Source organism: Lithobates pipiens, unplaced genomic scaffold, assembly GCF_037356315.1.
Source record: "Lithobates pipiens isolate NorthernLeopardFrog02 unplaced genomic scaffold, aLitPip1_a1.2 Scaffold_13, whole genome shotgun sequence".
Taxonomy (NCBI): domain Eukaryota; kingdom Metazoa; phylum Chordata; class Amphibia; order Anura; family Ranidae; genus Lithobates; species Lithobates pipiens.
Genome location: NW_027507718.1, coordinates 239,061,775 through 239,086,497, shown reverse-complemented (window position 1 = coordinate 239,086,497; position 24,723 = coordinate 239,061,775). Strand labels below are relative to the sequence as shown.

Genomic DNA, 24,723 nt, shown 5'->3' with positions numbered 1-24,723 from the left:
GGGTTTATTTACTAAAGCTGGAGAGTGCAAAATCAGGCTCACTTCTGCATAGAAACCAATCAGCTTCTAGGTTTTATTGCCAGACCCTAAATAAACCAGCTGAGTTTAGAAGCTGATTGGTTACCTTGCACAGCTGCACCAGATTCTGAGTGCTTCGGCTTTAATAAATCTACCCCACTGTGTCTCCTGCAAAAATTAGGAGTCACTGCCCTAGTAAGCATTATTGAATTTTAATTGCAGGTTGGCTTGTTTAAAAAAACAAAACAAAAAAAACAGTGTTGAGATGCTTTTAATGATGGGTTTTTTTTATTGTTTTTTTTTATATATATATATATATATATATATATATATATATATATATATATATATATATATATATATATATATATATATATATATATATATATATATATATATATATATATATACACACACATAACTGTATTCTTCTTCTTTTTTTTTTTTTTTCTTTTAAGCTCTAATTGGCATTTTATGTGTGAAGTGAATTTTATTTATATGCAAGTATGAATAATTCATTGTAAGCAGTTTTGCTTCACTTGCAGGTACTTTCTCTTGTGTGTTAATTATTTTTTCTATGGAGAGACATTGGCAGACTATTTTGCTACATCTGTACAAAGAGAAGAGGCCCTTCAGTTCCTCATTCGGTATCACCGTTTCATATCATTTGCACTTTATGTTATAGGTAAGTTTGAGACCCATGCCTCTCTCCCTCCCCTAGCAGAAAAGAGAATGTTAATGGTCTTAATTAGATGTCTAGAGCGGCTGCCAAAAAGCATGGCTATATTGCAGGACTGACTTTTAGAGCTTATGCACAGAATTTGTTCTGCATTAGTGCATGTGCATTAATGGGCGGTAATGAGCATTGCATTAAGGCAGCCCATTCTTTTGCACTTTGGTGGCAAGGTGCATTGTTGTGCCATTCAGAATGAAAGAATTTGGGTTTTATTACATATACCTTTCATTTCTTTTACCTTTTTAAACCCCCCCTCCCCCACAAGACCCTCAATAAAATATTTCATAAACATTTGGAGAAGGGGAGCTTTCCCCATTGTGAATGGGCTGAACGTGTGTAAACACTACTAGTTTACACATGGTGGCTGTGATTGGTTCTCAGCAATCACAGGGTATAGAGCCAATATGATTGTATGATTGACTCTGTACATCATGACTATAATCTTGAGATGCATGAAAGTGCGGAGCCAAGCTTGATTTTTACAGGAAGTCTAAATTTGGATTTCTCTTCCACTGTCTGTCTCTAGATCAGGGGTCTCCTCACATTCTAAAGAAAGGGCTAGTTTACTGTCCTTCAGTCTTTAGGGGGGCCAGACTGTGCCCAGTGGGAGTAACCAATGTTGTCAGTGGAAGGTATTATGCCCCATCATTGGTAGGAATAGTGCCACATTGTGGGTGTCAGTGGCAGGAATAACGCCTCAAGGGCTGGATAAAGGCAAGCAAAGGGACACAAGTTTGAAGACCACTGCTCTAGATCTAGTAATTGTTTTAGGGTGTGTGTTTTTACTAAAAGTAAGTATGCTTATGCATGTGTGCACTGTATGCCTAGTTTTAAAATCCTCACGTTTATGACCACTCTACTTGAACATTAAGCACATAATACATTTAGTTATAATAAGCTTTATCATGATCATGTACTAAAAGAGGCCCCCCCAAGTCTGACACGCAGAGCACTTAAAGTGGTTCTAAAGGCAGAAGGCTTTTTACCTTTTAATCAATTCTATGCATTAAAATTTAAGATGCTTTCTGTGTGCAGCATCTCCCCCAGCCCTCCTAATACTCGCCTGAGCCCCATCTCGATCCAGCCTCGACTCTCTGGGGACTCTTTCTCCTCATTGGCTGGGACAGCAGCAGGCGCCATTAGCTTCTGCTGCTGTCAATCACAGCCACTGAGCCATTGAGGAGAAAGAGAGGGCTTGCTGTGGGAGCACTTGGCAGGAGGAAGGAGCCAGGAGCACTGGCGGGGGAGCCAAGAAAAGGAGGGTCCGGGTTGCTCTGTGCAAAACCTCTGCATAGAGCAGGTAAGTATGACATGTTTGTTATTAAAAAAAAAAAAAATGAAAAAAAAAAAGCCAAGCCCTTAATATCACAGGGGGGCGGGAAGGAACAGCAATCATGTGACCACTGTCACAGATATGATTATTCAGACATAGTTGCTTAAATTATTCTAGTTGCAGCTTATCTTTTAAAACTAAAGTGGTTTCTCTGTATATTCTAGCAGCAGTTTTCATTTTCACATTGTTCATTCGCAGCACTTAACGTGCACACACTTGCAGTTTGGACAGTATGAAGCACATAGTTCTCAGCAAGTGTTTGTATTACAGTCAATCTATTGATTTTCTTTTTTTGGGTTTGGCTCAAGTATGTCCTCAGAGTAGAAGTCTCTCATTGCTGCAATATAAAAGTAAATATTGTTACAGTTCTAGTCCCATATAACTGGCACAGGCTAAACCATTGTTAGCATATTTTACTTGTTAGACTTGGTTTACACTCCTGCGACTTAGGATCCGACTTGTTAGACCAAAGTCACAGGACATTTGAACTGCCATCTATCTCTATGAGAGCTGTTCCAATTGTCACTACTGAAGTCGCTGCGCCTTCAGAACAGGTTCATGCACTACTTTGATGTGACTTTGATATGGCTTCAGTGGCAGAGAATTTAAAAGTAGTATCAGTCATGTCAAAGTCGCACTGAAAATCGTGGCGTTGGCTAGTATGAACCAAGCTTTACACTAAAGTTTATCTAAACCCAAAAACTAAACAGGCTGCCAACATCTCTTCTTTGAGACAAGGAAAGGGACTATGGACAGATATTTCCCATTCTCTTTCTCAGCAGCCTCAGCTGCACTTAAGATGAATGGACAAGAGACAGAGGCTCCTCTCCATTCTCAAACTGAAGCATCATAAAGGTAGTATTCTCAGAAATACTACCGGTACCTCGAACCACACCAGAAGGGCAGAAGGCGATTAGGGAAGTAAACAAGTGGCTCAGGAGTTGGTGTAGAAAGGAGGTGTTTGTGTTCCTAGAGAACTGGGGTGACTTCTCAGTTGGTTACCAGCACTATAGAAGGGACGGACTGCACCTAAATGGGGAAGGTGCAGATCTGCTGGGAGTGAAGATGGCTGAAAAGTTAGAGGGGCTTTTAAACTAGGCGATGGGGGTGGCAGGTCCACAGGTAGAGAGAGCACGTAACATGTTCCAGAGGGTAGTATTGGGGACATTAGTGATAGGTTGACTAAAGCACCTCAACCCAAGGTAAGTATAGTAAAAAGTCCTATATGCAACCAGTCTAAATTACGTGGCATGTGCACCAATGCCAGGAGTCTGGCGGACAAGATGGGAGAACTAGAACTACTGTTGCACGAGGAGGATTTAGATTTTGTAGGAATTACAGAGACTTGGTTCAACAGCTCTCACGATTGGCTGGCAACCATTCAAGGGTATTCCCTATATTGCAGGGATAGAGAGGGTACAAAAGGGGGAGGGGTATGCCTGTATATCAAAAATGTTGTACAAGTGAATGTGAGAGATGGCATCACTAAGGGAGCAAATAAGGAGGTGGAATCCTTATGGGTAGTGATACAAAGGGAGGAAACTAAGGGGAAAGTAATACTGGGAGTATGCTATAGGCCCCCTAAACCAGAGGGAGGAGACAGGCCTCCTATCACAATTTGGATTAGCGGCAACACTGTGAAGTGTCATTATAATGATTTTAATTATCCAGACATAGACTGGGTGGAAGGAACCGTGCATTCATCTAAGGCTCGCCAGTTCCTTACCGGACAATTTCATGGGTCAGATGGTAAATGCACCAACTAGAAATGAAGCGTTATAGACCTACTGATTATCAACAATACAGGCCTGATCACGGATGTGGAAATACAAGGCAATTTAGGAAACGGCGATCACAGGTCAATTAGTTTTAGTATAAATCACACAAATAGGAAACATAAGGGGAATACAAAGACACTGAATTTCAAAAGAGCCAACTTCCCTAAACTACGATAATTGCTAGAAGATAATAATTGGGATAAAATCTTAGGAACAAAAAACACAGAGGAAAAATTGGTATGTTTTTTAGAGCATATTAAATAGGGCATTAGCCAGTGCATCCCAATGGGAAATGCATTTAAAAGTGCTAATAAAAGTTCTAGGTGGCTTAACTCCAACGTAAAAATGCATATAAAAGCAAAGGAGAAGGCATTCAAAAACTAGAAGACTGAGGGATCATCATCAGCATCTACAAGACTCTGGTCTGGCCGCACCTGGAATATGTTGTCCAGTTCGGGGCACCAGTCCTCAGGAAGGATGTGCTAGAAACTGGAGCGAGTACAAAGAAGGGCAACAAAACTAATAAAGATACTGGGGGACTTGGTTATGAGGAAAGGTTACAAGCACTGAACTTGTTCTCTCTGGAGAGGAGACGCTTGAGAGGGGATATGATTTGTATGTACAAATACCATACTGGTGACCCCACAATAGGGATTAAAGTTTTCAGTGAAATGAAATTTAATAAGAGCACACGGCCATTCGCAAAAATTAGAAGAAAAGAGGTTAAACCTCAAACTGCGTATAGGGTTCTTTACTGCAAGATGGATTTCTGAACTCATGTAAATTTCCCGGCCTCCTACCATGAGACCAACCTTATGATTCAGAACTGAGCTGTAGATTGTTGTAGCGTGACCATCTGCTTTTGATTTTATTCATATTTAATATATGTAACTGTACGATTGTAAACCAATACATTTTTGTATTATTTTTTTTACATATGTTTCATACTCATCTGGTTTCATCCCTTGCCCATAAAATCCCTGGGGCACTTCCTTTGTTCTTTTACTGTAAGAGCGGTTAGGGTGTGGAATTCTCTTCCACAGGCATTGGTTTTAGCAGGGAGCATTGATAATTTAAAAAAACGATTAGATAAGCACCTGAACGACCACAACATACAGGGATATACAATGTAATACTGACATAAAATCACACACCTAGGTTGGACTTGATAGACTTGTGTCTTTTTTTCAACCTCGCCTACTTTGAAACTATGCAAACACAACTTATGATGCTCGGTTATGAATGGACAGAGTCAGTGATCACTGACTCTGTGCATTCGGAAAAGGAAGTAGCAGATAAATGACAGATTTACCGGCTCCTTCCTCCGCTTTCCATCCTGACAGATCCAGGACAAGGGGGGAGCCGGGGAGCACACAGGGGACAATTGGGCATGATCGGTGGGGCCAGTTGCAAGCACCGATTTCTCTGACAGCTGCGTGAGGGAGAGGAGGATAAGTGTCTGTCAAAAAAGCTATACAGAGAGAATGGCGCTTGTAACTGCCCCCACCGCTGCACCGATCATCTGTGAGGCTGCCCGGCCCCCTGCTACACTGAGGACGCCAAGTGTACTGGCCTCCTGCCAGGTATCGAGTCAAGCACAAGTACGCGTGCAAATACTTGGTATCAGCACTGATACTAGTATTGGTGCAACCCTAACCCAGTATATCTTGTACCTTCCCATTTGGAACATTTAACGTCTTTTATGTAAAATTAAAAACCCAATATAGCTGAGCTGCTGCAGAGAAATCTGCCGCACTGATGTTATATATATGTTTAACAGAAACCTAGGTCTAATGTCTCCTTGGCCATGTAGGAAGGTAGTGTATATACTATATTTTCAAAAGTATTGTGAAGCCTGCCTATATACACACACATGAACTTTAATGGCACCCCATTCTTAGTCTGTAGGGATCAATAATGAGTTGGCCCACCCTTTGCAGCTATACCAGCTTCAACTCTTCTGTGAAGGCCGTCCACAAGGTTTAGGAGTGTGTCTATGGGAATGTTTGACCATTCTTCCAGAAGCACATTTGTGAGGTTAGGCACTGATGTGGAAGAGCAGGCCTGGCTCAGTCTCTAATTCATCACAAAGGTGTTCTATCGGGATGAGGTCAGGATATATGCAGGCCAGTCAAGTTCCTTCATCCCAAACTTGCTCATACATGTCTTTTATGGACCTTGTTTTGTTCACTGGTGCGCAGTCATGTTGGAACAGGAAGGGGCCATCCCCAAACTGTTCCCACAAAGTTGGGAGCATGAAGTTGTCTATAATGTCTTGGCATGCTGACGCCTTAAGATTTTCCTTCACTGGAACTAAGGGGCCAAGCCCAACCCTTAAAAAAACAACCCCACACCATAATCCCCCATCCACCAAATGATTTAGACCAGTGCACAAGGTAAGGTCCATAAAGACAGATGAGCGAGTTTGGGGTGGAGGAACTTGACTGGCCTGCAGAGTCCAGATCTCATCTTCATTAAACTCTGTAGCAAGTGCTCATGCAGAGTACAACTGCACTTTGCAAAGTGCACAGTCTATTTGCCTTTTTGCAAACCAACCCCTGTGTGTGTGTGTGTGTGTGTGTGTGTGTGTGTGTATTTTCCTTAGCCATTAGGTCTACTGTACAGCAAATTGAGTTCAATATTTTTCTGCCTGTAGGGTTTGTCAAATCCTGTAGCTGTAGTGGCATTTAGAGACCGTGCACAATAAAAGACAACAGAAGACATTTCCTGCAAATGTAACTTGGGGTTAGAGGGAGGACAAAGCATGCATATATGCTGGAATTTAAATTCACAAATAATAACACAAAAAGCAATGTCACTTTAAAATTAAATGGTATTGTTGGCCAGTATAAAGTGCACGCACCTCTACTGAAAGCAGATTTCATTGCCCCCACTATGCCTGGGCTGTTTTGATTGGACAAGGCACCACTATTTCCTATGTTAAAGGCCCTCACCCCATACACACACACACACACACACACACACACACACACACACACACACGCACACACACTACTATTGGTCCATCACTGTATTGGGCTGCCTTACTGGCAGGAGGAGGGGTGGGCAAGCGCTAACACTACCAGCAAGTAGAGGAGCTTTGCCTATGAGAGTGGTCAAACATTTGGATGAAAAGGCTCATTCACTCCAGCCTACATGCTAATATGCAAGCGTGTACAAGGCTTTCTTTTTGTGATATTGTCCTGCAAAAATGTTTTCTGCAATCCTTAGACAAAATATTTTCTTTTGTGACTAGTGTTTAAAAAAAATTGTATTATTGTAGATAAAATGTATAGTTCTAAGCCTATAACTTGTCTATTTTGAAATTGCATCAAAATTATGATCCTGGTACAAAGCATTGTAATTTATTTACAAATTAAACCATGTCTTTTTTTTTTTTTTCAATTTTGTGCTTTCTTTAATGACAAAAAATTAACCAGCAAAACAAATAGAAAAGAATTTTAAATATTAATGGTTAACAAAATTGAAATAAAAAACATCAGCGGGAAAATAGTTGACGAGAGAAGGAGGGGTTAATTTAGGTAAGTAAGGTAAACTAAGAGTTAATAAGGGTTTAGATAGATGGACTTGTCAGTGTTTCAAGGTCTCAGGTGTGAATGGGGAGCAGGTGTGTTAAATTTGGTGTTATTGCTCTCTTTCTCATACTGGTGACTGGAAGTTCAACATGGCACTTCATGACAAAGAACTCTCTGAGGATCTGAAAAAAAGAATTGTTGCTCTACATAAAGATGACCTAGGCTATAAGCAGATTGCCAAGACCCTGAAACCGTGGTTAAGACCATACAGCAGTTTAACAGGACAGGTTCCACTCAGAACAGGCCTCGCCATGGTCAGCCAAAAAGGTTGAGTGCATGTGCTCAGCGTCATATCCAGAGGTTGTCTTTGAGAAATAGACATATGAGTGCTGCAGAGGTTGAAGGGGGGTCAGCCTGTCAGTGCTCAGACCATACGCTGCACATTGCATCAAATTGATCTGCATGGCTGTTGTCCCAGAAGGAAGATTCTTCTAAAGATGATGTAAAAGAAAGCCCACAAACAGTTTGCTGAAGGCAAGCAGACTAAGGACATGGATTACTGGAGCCATGTCCTGTGGTCTGATGAGACCAAGATAAACGTATTTGGTTCCGATGGTGTCAAGCGTGTGTGGTGGCAACCAGGTGAGGAATAAAATTAAAAGTGTGTCTTGCCTACAGTCAAGCATGGTGGTGGGAGTGTCATCTGGGGCTGCATGAGTGCTGTGGCACTTGGGAGCTACAGCTCATTGAGGGAACCATGAATACCAACATGTACTGTGACATAGTGAAGCAGAGCATGATCCCCTCTCTTCGGAGACTGGGCTGCAGGGCAGTATTCCAACATAACCACCCCAAACACACCTCTAAGACGACCACTTGCTAAAGAAGCTGAGGGTAAAGGTGATGGACTGGCCAAGCATGTCTCCAGACCTAAACCCTATTGAGCATTTGTGGGACATCATCAAACGGAAGGTGGAGGAGCGGCTCTGTGATGTCGTCATGGAGGAGTGGAAGAGGACTTTAGTGGCAACCTGGGAAGCTCTGGTGAACTTCATGCCCAAGAGGGTTAAGGCAGTGCTGGAAAATAATGGTGGCCACACAAAATATTGACACTTTGGGTCCAGTTTGGACATTTTCCCTTATAGGTGTACTCACTTTTGTTACCAGCGGTTTAGACATTAATGGCTGTGTGTTGAGTTATTTTGAGGGGACAGCAAATTTACACTGTTATACAAGCTGTACACTCTCTACTGTACATTGTATCAAAGTGTAATTTCTTCAGTGTTGTTACATGAAAAGATAAATAAAATATTTACAAAAATGTGAGGAGTGTACTCACTTTTGTGAGATACTGTTTGTGATCCACACAAGAAGTACAACAGCACAAGCTTTGGCTGTACTACTACTTTTAATAAGCACTGTGTAAGATGGACTTTTGTTGCCAGCAACAGCTACTAAAGCCAAAAGCAAATATTTATTTTATTGCAACTTTCTAGTTTCTCTTATTTTCACCTCGTGTTCTGGACAGTAAGTCTGTTGTTTTTCAAACGAACATCTCACTTGCAAATGTAGCAGTTTGGAGGGGATTAGACAAACCATTTACCACTGACAAAGGTGCTTACAGTGGGTAACTTTTATTCAGAACAAAAAACTGTTGTTGTAACTGATTATAAAGTGTGAACTGGAGTTTGGCTTCAGTTTTTAAGTGTATTTAAATTTGCTACTACACCCATCACCCCCCTCCCCCAGAAGTGCAAATGCTTTTGTCCAAAGCTGCCCCTTCGTCCAAAATGGGGGGCACTCCAGTACAGGAGGTGTGTTACTGGCCAAATCACGAGGTGAAAACAAAGCCAGAAATTGCTGGCAAATAGGGGGAGGAGGAGGCGGCATGGCACCCGGGCAGAAGGACTGGATGTACTACACACATCCTGTGTACATTAAAGAAACATTTTTGGTCCTTTATAGCATGCCCAGTACCCTTTTTTCTTTTTCTTTTTTTTTTTTTTTCTTTACAATAAATCCACTAACGTCTTTTATAGTTTTAGTTTTGAATAAAGTAGAGAAGGGTTAGAGTCAGGTTTTCACTGATGTCTGTGTTACCATTTAGAGCAGGGGTGTTGAACTCCATTTCATTGTGGGCCGCATCAACATTATGGTTGCCCTCAAAGGGCTGGTTGTAGCTGTAAGACTAGATGTCCAGAGCACCCCACACCCCTTACACCTGATGTCAAGAGCTCACCCCCCCACCATCAGACGTCAGGAGTCCCCAACCCTCTCTTACATCACAGTACACCTTACCTTGTGCTGCTGCCAGGAAGAAGCTGGAAGCAGAGCTGCAAAGCAGAACGTGCAGGGTCTGGAGGAGGGCTGGAGTCGGCTGCTACAGTCTTCTGAATGCTGAGACCGGGGGAGGCGTAGATGAAGAGGTACTGCAGCTGCACAGGATCTGTAGGAGGAGTTCTGTCTTTCACTCCACTGGGGGCAGAGACGAGACTCTCCACCTCTGCACAGAGAAGCGCGGGATCTGGTGGAGTTCCTCTATGCTGCCAACTGCTGAGATCAGGTGAGGATGGAGAAGAGAGGGGTGCCACAGCCACATGAAATGGCCTATAGGCCTTGCATTTGACACATAATTTAGAGAGTCACTTTTACTCTCTGTCAGCCTGTGAAAGTAAAGCGAAATTTTAACATTCATGGGCCGTACACACGGTAGGATTTTCCAACAACAAATGGTCGATGTGAGCTTGTTGTCGGAAATTCTGACCGTGTGTAGGGTCCATCGGACATTTGCTGTCGGAATTTCCGACAACTGTTTGAGAGCAGGTTCTCAAATTTTCTGAAATTCCGAAGCGTGTGTACACAATTCCAAGCATGTGTATACAATTCCGACGCACAAAAGTCCACACATGCTCGGAATCGAGCAGAAGAGCCGCACTGGCTATTGAACTTAATTTTTCTCGGCACGTCGTACGTGTTGTACGTCACCGTGTTCTTGACATTATGAATTTCCGACATTTGTGTGACTGTGTGTATGCAAGACAAGTTTGAACCAACATCCGTCGGGGAAAAAAAATCCACGGTTTTGTTGTTTGAATGTCCAATCGTCTGTACATAGCATTACAGTTATCACTAGAGGAGATGTAAAGAGCATAGTTTCATATGGCAGCCTGATCATTCTGGTATTCTGATCAGTGGTAGCTGCCCCCCAACCCTAGCAGTATTACCACCTAGAGGAGTCGGAATATAGGCTGGAAACCCCATTAACCCTTCACTTTGTGCAGTCTCCCATGTTATTCATAACTGTTTGATATGCCTTTGTAGATGTTTTTCTATACTTTATTATATGGAGTTTGGTGCCAGTGGCATTCTCAGTAGCAAGCAATGTTTAATCCCTTTGTCTATTTAATTTGAGTGTTCCACTTCCTATGTGTTAACTCTCAATGAGCACACAAAGTTATTAAGCCTAATTTGCATGTTTTTGTTTTTCTGTCATACAGGTTTCTGCATGTTTGTGTTGAGTTTAGTGAAGAAGCAGTACCGTCTTCAGTTTTACATGGTGTGTATTAATCCTCCTCTTAATATATTTTCATATACGTACAGTACAATTACAGCAGTGATTCCCTGATACTGTAAACCTATCATAAACCTGGACAATTCCGGCTAAGCATAAAATGTACACGCATCAGAAGGTAGCGCCAACTTTCACATGGACAGTGGACTTTGTTGCCCCTATATAAAGTGTTCCCCATTCGTGATGGCTACTAAATTCCTTTTTTATTTTTATTTTTTTTTCGTTTTTTTTTTCATTGAAACACTGTGGCGTAATGACTTCCATGGTTATGTTTGGCAAATACATAATGGAGCAATAAAATTGTCATGCCGGAAAGCAAAGAATCACTGTAGTGGCAATGTGAACAGATCTTAGCAGCCACCGTGTCCTCTTGTAGGTAGTTGGGGGGCTTTGAAAATGGGGTTCATTACCACCACCCCAATGCCCCCTATGTGAATTGGGCCTTAGTGAGAACTGTATATCAAAATTAGCAGCCTATCTAGAGTTCTGGGTGGCTGAAATGATATACAAGTCTCAATTCACAAGGTTTTACACAAGAATAACAATCTTTAGTTAACTAAAAATTTGGCAAGGTGGCTGTCGTTTTCAGATCTCATTGGTTGAAAATTACATTCATATTTTTGAAAGTAAGGATCTTTATCCTAGTGCTTTAAGGTTAGTAAAGGAAACCTTATATCAGCAAACATTGATATTGTCCTTACTCCAGCTGGTCCTATTTATTACCCTAGTAAATGGCTGCCTCACAGACCAATAGGGAGGTTTAGTAGGTGGATGGGACAGTGCCAGGCTCAAACTTGAATTGGCCAAACTCTTGATAGTTTTACTTTTAACCTGTACCAATGACTACAACACTGTAACCCTAACATGTATGTATGCTGTTAAGGTATATGCCCATGGGTGGAGTATGTTTCCTGGAAATTGCTACAGGCTAATGTTAGGAACACTGATATGTCTATATTGTATTACATAAAGTGCCTGATATATAAAATGTGGCAGAAAGTAAAGACCCTGTGCTAATAGCCGCCAGTATGAATATACCAGTCAGTGTTCTTTGAAAAGGTTGTAAAACAAAACAAAGGCATCTGATACAATGGTATTTACTCTTTCAATTATGACGTACATTTAATTTTAGAAACTAACCGAACGAGGAGGTACAATGGACACTCGTGTTAACCCTAATCGAAGAGCAGTGCCACCTCCCTAAATAAATATATAATATAGTGTGTGTGTGTGTGTGTGTGTGTGTGTGTGTGTGTGTGTGTGTGTGTAATTATATATAAAATAAATATAGTTATCTCTGAGGAATACTTGAACTGCAGTTTATGGGCACAACCACACCAAATAAGAGAAAATACAAATGGAATGTCTGCATTTTCCATCACTCTTTATACAAATAAAGGAATTACAAAAAAATATATACAAATAGGATAAAATACAAATGAGATAACATACAAATGGAATTCGGTGGGGGACTCTTCAGGGAGAACGTTTTCGACTCGCGCAATACCTTTTTGGTTTAGTCACTACTTTTCCTTCCTCCATTTCTGTATAATTTATTTGTGGCTTTTAGGGGACAAGCTGTTATATATGTCAGGTGCTTTTGGAATTTAATGGATTTGTTATGAGGGTCACTTCCGACATCTACCCTTTTAGATAAATTACACTTATCTGATATTTAACATTATTTGGATCCTGTCCCTTTGTTTATGGTTTCCCGTGTGGCACGTTGTACCTGGGTTATTGCCTCCAGCTGATGTTACTGTAGCATTTCTCTGTTAGCACCCCTTGCTCCTGAAGAAGTGGAATACATGAAACATGTTGAGCTTTATGTGAAGGGGTGGGGGAGCCCTCTACTAGTTTAGACTCCTATTCTATAACTCAACTGTGCATATTGCACTACGGGGTATTTATACTCCTCTATTTGGACCACCACACTAAGGCATGCCATACACTGCACAGATTTCTTTCCTGAACCACGGGTTGCAGGAAAGAAATTTGCAAGATTCCCCCATCAACACAGACTGCGTTGTTTCAGGAATCCCTCCTGCCGGCCATTGTTTTCTCCCAGCCTGGGAGAAGACAGTGATTATCGATCAACTTGGTACATTCAGCCTGCCCATTAACAGTTTGAATCTCAGCCGGTTCCTGCTAAACCATATATGGCCGGCCTTCTGGTGCAGAATGTTACTTTTAACTTGAATGCAGTTAAGTTTTATTGTGCATCAGTAAAGCTTTGTATTTTATCTTATTTGTTGTGGCTGTGCCCATAAAGTCCATGAACTGCAGTTCAAGTATTCCTCAGCTATATACTGTAGCCATTTGTAGCTGTATTGATAACAGCATGGTTCATAATCGTGGTATCAAACAGAGGATCTTTCAGTGACTTCACAAATACATTCCTGATATGTATTATGAAGTAAACGTCTACACCAGGGATATGCAATTAGCGGACCTCCAGCTGTTGCTAAACTACAAGTCCCATCATGCCTCTGCCTCTGGCTGTCATGTTTGTGGCTTTAAGAGTCTTGCTATGCCTCGTGGGAATTGTAGTTCTGCAACAGCTGGAGGTCCACTAATTGCATATCCCTGGTCTACACAGTAAATGTTCCATCCTGTATCCTTAAAAAAAACCTTCCTTTAACTCCAGTCCAGTGATCTTTTTTACCTTGGCTGAGATGATGTAATCAGTCTGCTGCAGGCAAGAAGATCTATTTCTTTCTCTCCTCCAGTGATCAGATTGCAACCTACAAGGAGAGGCTGCAGCAGGGGCTGACCTTGAAAACAGCCAAGAACTGCACCAGGATTTACATAATTGTGTCCTCTCTGAGCCAGCATCCCGGTCTAGAATGTAGATGCTCACCCTGAATAGTGCCTTTATTTTGCAGAGATAATGAAGGGTAATGTGATCTTTGAGAGAAAATAAATACCTAATAAATAAAATAGGCTTTCACCTACACATTACTTAGCATGAATACACTGAACAATGAATGTACCTGATGCTAGGGCCACTTCAACATCCACAAGGTATATTTTCTATGCCAGACTCAATAGTCATGTTCTTTGAATGCTATTTATTTCTTATCTCTTAACTAGCCCATATCACATAATACAGATGCATAGTGCAACTCCCTTCTCCTTTTATTCTTGTGACAGTACCACAACCAAGCCCCTCTTTCCACATTCATGCATTCTTTGGCTATCTATTCAGTACTCTCCCCTCTACGGATCAGCGTGTCCTGTACTTTTCCTAATCTAATATTATCGAATATGCACCATTTCATGTTCTAGATCTGTTATGCTTTATCCTTAGGTCATATACAGTAACGGTTTCTGTGTGTTGCGTGAACTGTAGGGTTCAATAAGTAACTGAAATTTATTAGCATGTTGTTTGATTTTGTGTCAGATTAGATCAGCATGATGTCTGCTGACAACGTTCAGCCTATCAAAGTTAAGTGCAATGCTGTACAGATATGTCAAATGCTCCGTAGATTATAATAAAAAAAACTCATCTCTACTACACAATATAAGGACTCATGCACACAAACATACAATATGCTACTCGCAGTAGTACTGAATGCTGTACGCCCCATCACACAGCTCTGTTTTGATCCGTGATCTTTAGCTGTGTAAACCAACAAGGAAATTCGGATTCAACTGCCTGATTTGGACCGTATTTTTATGCTGTAGAAATGGAAGCATTACTGCAAATGTTTACATGCATACAGTATAATAGTCAAATAACCCAAATTAGTGCAGTGCTCCTGGTCAAAGTGAGAAAAAACGCACACAAAATTAAAATGCATCAATCACTATCATAATAATAATAGAGCACTAAATGGCTCAATCAATCACACCGATCCGTGATCAAATCTCATCAAAACTATAGAGACCTATATAGTGCAACAAAGATAAAAGTTCCAAAAGATCATAAAAGTTAAAGAAAACTGATCCAATCTCATCTCAAGTGTAATGCTTGTGATCTGCTTCCTACATGCGTACACCCTGTGCACTGCTTCACCCTTGTGCTGAATCAAGCCGCTCACCTAGTAATAACCACCTACTGCCTGTTAACGGTACATTTACTACTAGCGGGCAGCACAGCCAGACACTGCGACATGCCTGTATGTCGCTGTGTACTTCCTGGTATAGAGGGGTGCATGCACGTGCTACCTGCTGACCTGTACTAAGATTGAACACAGCAGACGTTTGTCAACAGGGGGCAGCCAATCATTTAGGCTGTATACCTGCTGATTGGCTGTGGCCAATCACAGCACAGATCTGTGTGTTTGTTAACCTACCGTTCAGAACTGAAAAGGAGAGAAACCCTCTAAAAAAAAACAAGGATAAAGCACCTGCTAATGGGCCCGAACGTAGTGTACATGATCCGAAAAACCCACGATTCTTCCTCGGACATCAGTTTTTCGTATGTTATTCGGATCGTGTGTACAGGCCATAAGGCTCCCATATATCTTTATTTAACATTTGGACAATTGGACATGTAAATATCAAATTCCAGTGATACACACCCAATCCCGTATGGGTATGGGTCGACTCCCTCCCCTTGAACCCCCCCCCCACCTAACTCCTACCCCCATCTTTAACACTCCTAGGATATCATTAATTGTGGGTCTTTTGTAAGGAGAGAAACCAAGCTACAAATGTAAATGATGTGAGAAATGTGAATAAAATCAGCACACAGTTAACTCCTTGATTTCCCTCCTGATGATGACCCCTGTCGCCCAGCCAGTGAAATTAGTAGAGTGTCCATGTACAGTATTCTCACCAATCACTGAATTGGTGTCAGTTAGTGTCCCTCCCAGCCAGTGTCGGCTCCATGTTGCCCGCCCCACTATCACAGTTATACTGTAAGTCGCTGATCACCACCATTACTAGGATAGTGTCTGTATAGATCAGTATCTTGATCATGATCAGAACTATACCAGTGTCGCAAAAAACGCAGTGTTGCCAGGATAAGCCCCAATCACTGGCACCACTTGCCACATGCAGCAAAATACATTTTGGACTAAATTTATGCAGAAATTAGATTTTATTGGATATGTTATATAATCAAAAGCAGAAACTATCAGGTTTTTTTTTTTTCAACAGTTTCCAATCTTTATCGTTTATATAAAATTAATAATAAAAAAAACATAAAAACTGCGGTTATAAAATGCCACCAACTGAAAGCTCTATTTGTGTGAAAGCGCCATGCACCATGAATATGAAAGACAAGAAACTGACATAGTGCTCCTAGATATATTTATTTAAAACCAGTGCAGATTAAAAATACTCACTGTGCGATAGGAATAAACACTGCAACAATATACACATCCGGCCTCAGATTAAGCAGTACACCGCTCTCCTTGTGTATTGGAGGTCCGTAGCTAGCATGATGACGGTATCTGCGTGTCGTCCATTCCTGGACTTATTCAGAATGGTCGGGGCCAAAATGTAACCATCAATAATGTGTAGTCTGGGGCGGCACAGGTAGAGAAAGACCTGTCTTCAGTCTTCAGTTAAAAGTTTTGAGAATGACAGAAAAATATAAATTTTCACAAAGTCTGCTGCTTCAGTGTTTTTAGATCCTTTTTGTCAGATTTTAATGTAGTATACCGAAGTATAATTACAAGCATTTCATAAATGTCAAAGGCTTTTTGTTGACAATTACATTAAGTTTATGCAAAGAGTCAATATTTCCCTTCTTTTTCAAGACCTCTGCAATTCACCCTGGCATGCTGTTAATCAACTTCTGGGCCACATCCTGACTGATGGCAGTCCAATCTTGCATAATCCATGCTTGGGGTTTGTCGGAATTTGTGAGGGTTTTTTTGGGGTTTTTTTTTCACGCGCCTCTTGAGAATTGACCACAAGTTCTCAATGGGATTAAGGTCTGAGGAGTTTCCTGGCCATGGACCCAAAATGTTTTTAATATTTTCTTCCCCAAGCCACTTGGTTATAACTTTTGCCTTATGGCAAGGTGCTCCATCATGCTGAAAAAAGCCTTTGTTCCTCACCAAACTGTTCTTGGATGGTTGGGAAAAGTTGCTCTCGGAGGATGTTTTTGTACCATTCTTTAGTCATGGCTGTGTTCTTAGGCAAATTTGTGAGTGAGCCCACCTTGGCTGAGAAGCAACCCCACACGTGAATGGTCTCAGGATACTTTACTGTTTGCATGACACAGTACTGATGGTAGCGCTCACCTTTTCTTCTCCGGACAAGGTTTTTTCTGGATGCCCCAAACAATGGGAAAGGGGATTAATCTGAGAAAATTACTTTACCCCAGTCATCAGCAGTCCAATCCCTGAATCTTTTGCAGAATATCGGTCTGTCCCTGATGTTTTTCCTGGGGAGAAGTGGCCTCTTTGCTGCCCTTCTTGACACCATGCCATCCTCCAAAAGTCTTCTCACTGTGCGTGCAAATGCACTCACACCTGCCTGCTGCAATTCCTGAGCAAGCTCTGCACTGGTCGTGCCCCTATCCAGCAACAGAATCATTTGTAGGAGGCGGTCTTGGCGCTTACTGGACTTTCTTGGGCGCCCTGAAGCCTTTTTCGCAAATGCAGTTTTTTTTTATTTTTTTTTTATGAGATTAAGTTAATTTTCATGGAAATTAATTGCAATTCAGCTGATCACTCTTCGTAACATTCTGGAGTATATACAAATTACCATCATAAAAACGAAGGCAGCAGACTTTGTGAAAATTATTATTTGTGTCATTCTCAAAACTTTTGGCCACGGTTGTAAATGACTGACGGGTGAGGTAATTCTGCGCTTGCACTGCTGCCTGCACATATTTGTTACTGCTTGCCTTTAAACGAGTCATGCGTATAGTGGCAGTCCAGGTGCAGAATGACTAAAGGCCAAGGTCATTCTGTGCCTGTGCTGATGGCTTGTGAATAACTCATTCAGGGTGAAATGTAAATATCAAGAATTTGTAAGCAGTTTTGGCAAGATCGGTACAGACTGACTTAAGCTAGTATCCATCTTACAGTGGTTGTAAACCTCAGACATGAAATATGAACAAAACCTATCCTTTTATAGTGTGTACTTGTCTATCCAGGGCAGTAAGTGTAATTTCTGTCCACTGCCCCATTCCTCTGCTATCTGCATGAGTCACTTCAGATGAATTTTCCTGACACCAAAAGAAAAATGGTGACAGGGGAAGGAGCTCCAGCTGATTGACAGCCTCAGCTCTGTTAGTGTACTGTGTGAAGGTAGGTGTGTCCCTTTCCTCCAATCAGCTCTGAGCTCTCCTCACTGAAGTAACAGCAGCTCTCCACCCCCTTCTTTTTAGAGATGAGCGATCCTGTGTAAATTCTGCACTTTGAATGGAAGTAGAGGAAAGAGCGCTGTAGTTAAACCTGTTCAACTTATGTAGGAGGATTTTGTTTAATCTCTTATCACCTGAGGCCAGTCACTTCAGAGGGTATATGTGAGGGTTTACAATCACATTAACATATAAAAACATAAGTACATATGTCGATATAGATTAAAATGCAGTTAAAACCACTTATTGTGCAGATTCTGCATAAATTGAATACAGCCGTCGTGTGTATTAGGACTAATCTTTATTTTTTTTAAACGTCATCTGTAAATCTTTAGATTTTTTTTCTTATCTGACATCACTACCAACAAGAAATCTTCTTTTCATGCATAGCCCTTGTTTTCACATATAAAAACAAAGCAGATTTTTTCTTTCCCTTCTATGGAGTACATTCTGTTTTGTATTCCTCTGGAGAATCCACTAAAGGCTGAAGGCTGATGACACCATCTCTGGCTCCCTATTGGATTTTCAACAGGAATATGTAAAGAATGCAGTCTCTAGAGAGGAACCGGGAAGCTCAGCTTAGAGCATGCCCTGGTGGTCAGCAGGGCAAGAAGTGATGGGAACTCTCCCCAGCGGGGACACAGCTATAAAAATCTGACAGTATACAGATCCCTTCCCTATTCTATCCAAACTTTAAAAAAAACATTAGTTGTACGATATACAGGTACCCTGTTGTAGATTGTTATATCTCATCATTGTAAACATTAAATATTCAGTAGTAAAATCCCAGTTTTAACTGCATTTGCAGATCATGAGTATGTTGATTGCAGTTGTGAAAGTAGCAAGTTTGGCAAAAGATGTAAAACAACTAATATGTGCTGTGCAAGTCATGTGATGCATAGAGGGAAGTAGATACTACTCTCCTTCCCCGATATGTACAGTATGTCAGCATGTACGGACATTTTTCATGAAATCTAAAATGGCAAAGAAGAAATCAATCACACTGAAGGAGGCAGAGAAAGAATAGCACACAAGGCACATGTTCCCAATTTACATATATGTTTGTTTTGAACACTGTGGTCAGCCCATACAACATGTGTGAAATGTAGTGTAGATGTGTACTGGACATGAGATGGATCATTTGAGGATTGTCTGCTGGTGATCAATGACATATACCTATTTTTTTTTAAACCCAACTTACAATTTGGCCTAATAAATTCAAAGGATTTTGCTGTTCCACTATGTATAATTCACAGATCATGTTTTTAGTCATATGTTTTGTTCTTGCTTGTGCTCATTGTGGTATTGTTGTTCCCATTAACAGTTTGGATGGACTCATGTGTCTTTGCTGATCACTGTCACTCAGTCTCATCTTGTCATCCAAAATCTTTTTGAAGGGATGATCTGGTAAGGGTCCACATCAATTCGCTGCATGCTGTGTTTCCATTGATTCATAATCATGCTTTTGTGTTCTTTTTTCCTTTGCTGCCATGACATATTAAACATGATTTTCAGTTTTGATTAAAATTCCCTGTCTGCTTGAGCTTGATACTATGATTAGGAGTCCCTACCTGTTCTATCCCATTGTAAACTGGATCCTCATTGCAGTAATTCAACCATTTACTGCACAGCTAAATTTTCCAAGCAGGAAGTGTTATCTAATTAGAGCTGCTGGTCCCAGTTGCTCTGCAGTAGTGGCCGGGGAATCCTTTTTTTTTTTTATTATTGTTATTATTATTATTATAGCAATTTTATATAGCGCTGATATTTTGCCCAGAGCTTTATATACTGTACACCAGTCCCTCCATTCAAGCTTACAATCTAAGGTCCACGGTGTCCTGGCCGGAATTTTAATTAATTATCCCAATGTTGCAGCACAAAAGTACTAACCACTAAACCACTTTACTGCTCACTTTATCGCTTTTACTAATTTATTTTATCCCAAATGAACGAAAAATAAGGAAAATGTGTTTTAGCTGTGTATACCAGTAGTAAGCAAGTCATTTTAGTCAGTACTGTGATGTGTTTTTTTTTTTTTGCTAGATATCACAATCAAAACTAGGAATCTAACATCCAAGCTTGTATTTACAGATAACCATGTTCTAAAATTAAGGCCTAAGGCCAAAGTTGCAATCAGCTCAGTTCCTATACTGTTGGTGTAACACGTTATTATTTTCATCTTTGAGCTTATGATGTTCATCTAGATTTGCAGAAATACAATTTTTGTGGAAGTATTGTTGAACCATTGGCACTCTGTAGCCCAAGGCAACCCACCAAAGAATAACTTTTCATGAAAGGTGTCACGTGTAAATAGAACTAGCTGCTATGTTCTTTTGTTGTTTAATTAAAATAAAAAAGCTAGCTGCTAGGAATTGCCTAAAATGTGTACTGTATCACTAGCTTTGACTTCTTGTTAGTTTTTTTTTCCTTCTTCCTCCTTCCTTCTTCTTCCTTCTTCCTTCTCCCCTTTCTCCCCTTTCTCCCCTTTCTCCCCTTTCTCCCCTTTCTCCCCTTTCTCCCCTTTCTCCCCTTTCTCCCCTTTCTCCCCTTTCTCCCTTTTCTCCCTTTTCTCCCTTTTCTCCCTTTTCTCCCTTTTCTCCCTTTTTCCCTTTTTCCCTTTCTTCCTTTTTCCTTCTTCCTCCTTCTTTTCCTTCTTCCTCCTCTCCCGCCTTCTTCCTCCTTCTTTTTTCCTTTTTCCTTCTTCCTCCTTCTTCCTCCTTTTTCCTCCTTTTTCCTCCTTTTTCCTCCTTTTTCCTTCTTCCTCCTTCTTCCTCCTTCTTCCTCCTTCTTCCTCCTTCTTCCTCATTCTTCTTCCTTCTTCCTCCTTCCTTATTCTTCCTCCTTCCTTCTTCTTCCTTCTTTTATAGTTTTGTGCTGCCTTAATTGCCACCAGAAAAAAAAAATCACCCCCTCTGACTTGGCACCCTGTTTGTCACTGGAACAGCAAGTAAGGTGAAACCTGTTCTGTTCAGGTGACAACGCTCTCTAAGATGAGATTTTGCCATATTTTGGGAAGATTTTTCATCTCACTTTCTATTTTGAAAAAAAATTCCAAGACCCGTGGAATCGTTTGTTTGAGGTCACCACATGCCAGGATTTTTAGAGAGAACACATGGAACCCCCATTGGTGGGTAGGACTTTAAAAGTGGCCAAAAACAACAAATTGTATCAAAAATGAGAAAGGTATTACAAAAAACATATATTGAATAAAATACTTAAGTCAACAGGAACAAAAGAATATATCAATATAATTATACATTTGATTATATTTACAAAGTGCATGCAGACACAAATAGGCTTAATGGATGAACCCGACGTTTCCAGCTTGATGCCCTTCTTCAGGGTTTTTTTTTAACATCCAGAGCCTGGTGTCTATTGAAAAAATGTATATATTCACATCATATATATTCACATCATATGTATTCTCTTTAGACAGTATATGTATTCTCTTTATATCTCAAAGGATAAGCTGAGGTGAAATTATATAAAAGCACACATAGTAAATAACACAGGTAACATACCGAACAATGTAGTTTGCCCATATGTCGAGGAGGCAGGGAAGATCCCAATAAGTAAAACAATAGAAAAAGCTGTCTTTGTGTAACCCCCAAATCGCTCCGCAGAGATCCCCCAGCGAAGGTCCCACCCACCAATGTGGGTTTCATGTGCACTTTCTATTTTGGTTCCTAGACTGGAAGTGGCAGAATATCTCCCTAAGGCTGCATTCACACTACAGCGTTTTGAATCATAGGTGGATCTGCCCACGATTTGACAGTGCCAAGGTGTGAATGACAAAATGCATTTGAGATGGCATTCATTTAAATGACACCTTAAATCGCAGTGCAGGTCTGCCGCGATTGTTACGCGATAAAATGTGCTGCAATCGCGGCAACAAAAATTGTTCAGGAGCAACTGTTGAGCGATATGCGTCCTGTGATTGCATCACCTTTTATTACGCGACAATCGCAGGAGACTTGCACCTTGATTTGTCCCGTGTTTTGTCATTCACACCTCAGCGCTGTGTAATCACACGCAGATCTGCTACTCAAAACGCTGTAGTGTGACTGCAGCCTTATAGGACTCACAAGGCAAACAAAAAATGTCAAGGTGTTTGACCTTTCTTTATCCACCACTTGTCCCCTGAAGAAAATGTGCTATGTGTTGATGACGGACACCTTTTAATATGTCTCTTGATTTCTAAAGTCAAAGTATTTTGGCTGTGCAGTATTACCAATCTGGGTTATTTGATTCTGTGGATATTGCAGAATCCTAAAATAACAAACACAGACATGAGGTCTGCTTATTGTAGTGAACACTATACCATATATTTGCAGAGGCTGCAGTTTTGTTTAGGTTGAGCATAGGGAGACATGCAGACTATACATTTTACTGTCCAGGCGTCTGCTCAGTTTAAGTGCATTTTAGATTCTTCAAACAGAAACACAGTTGGCACTAAGGGGCTATTCATCCATAAAGTCCCCTTGACTTTTTCGATGAGTAAAGATGGAGGCCATTTATTGATCTTCAGCCTACATTTTGCATGGGTGGTAGAAATCTTCCTTCCCATCACATATTTTTTTTAAGTAAGCTGGATAAATGAATTTCAAGCTTCAAATAAGTATTTTATTCATCCGTTTTCCAACTACTGTAGATTGGCAGTTTTAGGTGTTTTTGTTTTTTTAACAGGTGAGAATCTGTCCATTTATTTTTATTTTTTTGTAGTTGTTGTTCACCCATTGGAAATATTCACCACTCTGTACTGGTGACCATTGTCTTCTTCCAAGGGGAAGACCTGTTCTAGGGATAACTGTCCAAGAGGCCCTCAATTTGGGAGGTTTCTTCTAACTTTTCTGCGGAATTTCTGGAACAGGAAGTGAAGGGAAATTTCCCTAGTGATACAGACACACAAAAAATTTAACTGGCTGGGGCTTTAACCCTTCCTTACTGAAACTAAAACAAAAATAGTTTTTGGCTATATACTGTAAACACGGAGATTAAAGGGATATGAAGATGTTGAAACACTGCATATAGACTACAATAATGTTCAATATATGTATGAAAAAAAAATGAACACGATATAAAACACAAGAATGTATACAGCTAAACGCCTACATACTGCAATCATTACTTTGTCCACATGTCTAGTTTAATAAAAAATCTCAAACAACAAAAACTGGAGCAAAACAAACCAGAACAGTTGCTTATAATAATATTTTTTTTTTTTTTAAAACGCAATATTCATGTTTTAAGTAGACCATGGAATCTGGTTATTGTTGATTTCTACCTCCTTGATGCCACCTTTTTTATTTCAACACATTTGTTCCCCTGAAATTAAATCTTACGTTGGGACTGCAGTAACAGAACAAATATTAAGTTATCTATTTCTGAATTATATTACATGTGATTCAGGCAACCTTCACCCAAGATTCACCCCCCCTTTTTTTTTTTTTTTACTTGGAAATCGACTGAAAATGTGCAAGTCTTAGTGAAGGTTGTGTAAAAACATTTATAGATAGAACCTCTGCCTTGAAGGATAACTCTTACTTTAAACTACACTTTCCACCATGCAGCCCTTCTATGCCTTGCCAATAAGGCAGGATACCTAAAACCTCTTCTTTTAGGGTCTTTCCACTATCTAACCTAAAGAATTGATTGTGCTTTCTAACGTTTTCCCTATGGCTAGGTTTGCAAATCATCATATGGCTGGGTTTGCATGGCAGAAAGTGAAAGCACTTCTCTTTTTACCAAATTAAATCTGATACTAAAATAGATGGTTAAGCTTAACCCTTTAGTGCCGGTGCCTCCCCACCCTTTAAGAGGTTTCAGATGCTGGGAGTTGGACATTTGCATAATGTTTGCGTCGGGTGCTTACCAATCCCTGCTGGCTACCATGTCGGGAGTGTGCACGGAGCACGCTGTCAGCACAGTAAATCGTTTACACAGGGTTGCATGTATGCGGTCGCTGGACATTAAGACCCACCCGCTGAGAAGCAGCATGCATGCATGCATACTGTCAGCTCCAAGGAGATAAACTATACAAATGCTGTAACCTAGGATATCTGATTTCTAAATTTTCTCCTCCCATCTACACAGTTACAGTTTTGTGTTACCTGTATCTCTAAATTGAATTGCTAGACACATTGAAACATAAAGTATATAGTTTTGAATGAGATTTCTAGAGCTATTACTAGTGTGGCAGAGGCAGATTAAATATTCTCTGCATTGCTACATCTAGTAACCAATGGTGTACCTGTCATTAGAGCATTAGTTGCAGGAGGAAAGTAAGAATGGCAAACGTTTACAAAGATAGAGTCTGTGTGCCTAACCTTATATTTGCTTTTTCTTAGGTTTCTAGTTCCAGTGTCCATCGTCATCTGTAATGATATAATGGCTTATCTGTTTGGGTTCTTCTTTGGCAAGACACCATTAATAAAGGTAAGCAGAAAAAATCATCAGTGACTATTCTACAGCATAACACAAGGTA

General features: G+C 40.5%; 1 protein-coding gene across 1 annotated transcript in view; it reads left to right on the top strand.

Moving 5' to 3' along the window:
* CDS1 (CDP-diacylglycerol synthase 1) overlaps positions 1-24,723 on the top strand; it is a 110,009-nt gene that overhangs the window by 65,164 nt on the left and 20,122 nt on the right. Inside the window, exons 5-8 of the mRNA XM_077476409.1 lie at positions 564-703; positions 10,899-10,957; positions 19,564-19,646; positions 24,587-24,674. Coding sequence (XP_077332535.1) covers positions 564-703; positions 10,899-10,957; positions 19,564-19,646; positions 24,587-24,674 — 370 coding nt within the window. The remainder of the gene's footprint in view (positions 1-563; positions 704-10,898; positions 10,958-19,563; positions 19,647-24,586; positions 24,675-24,723) is intronic.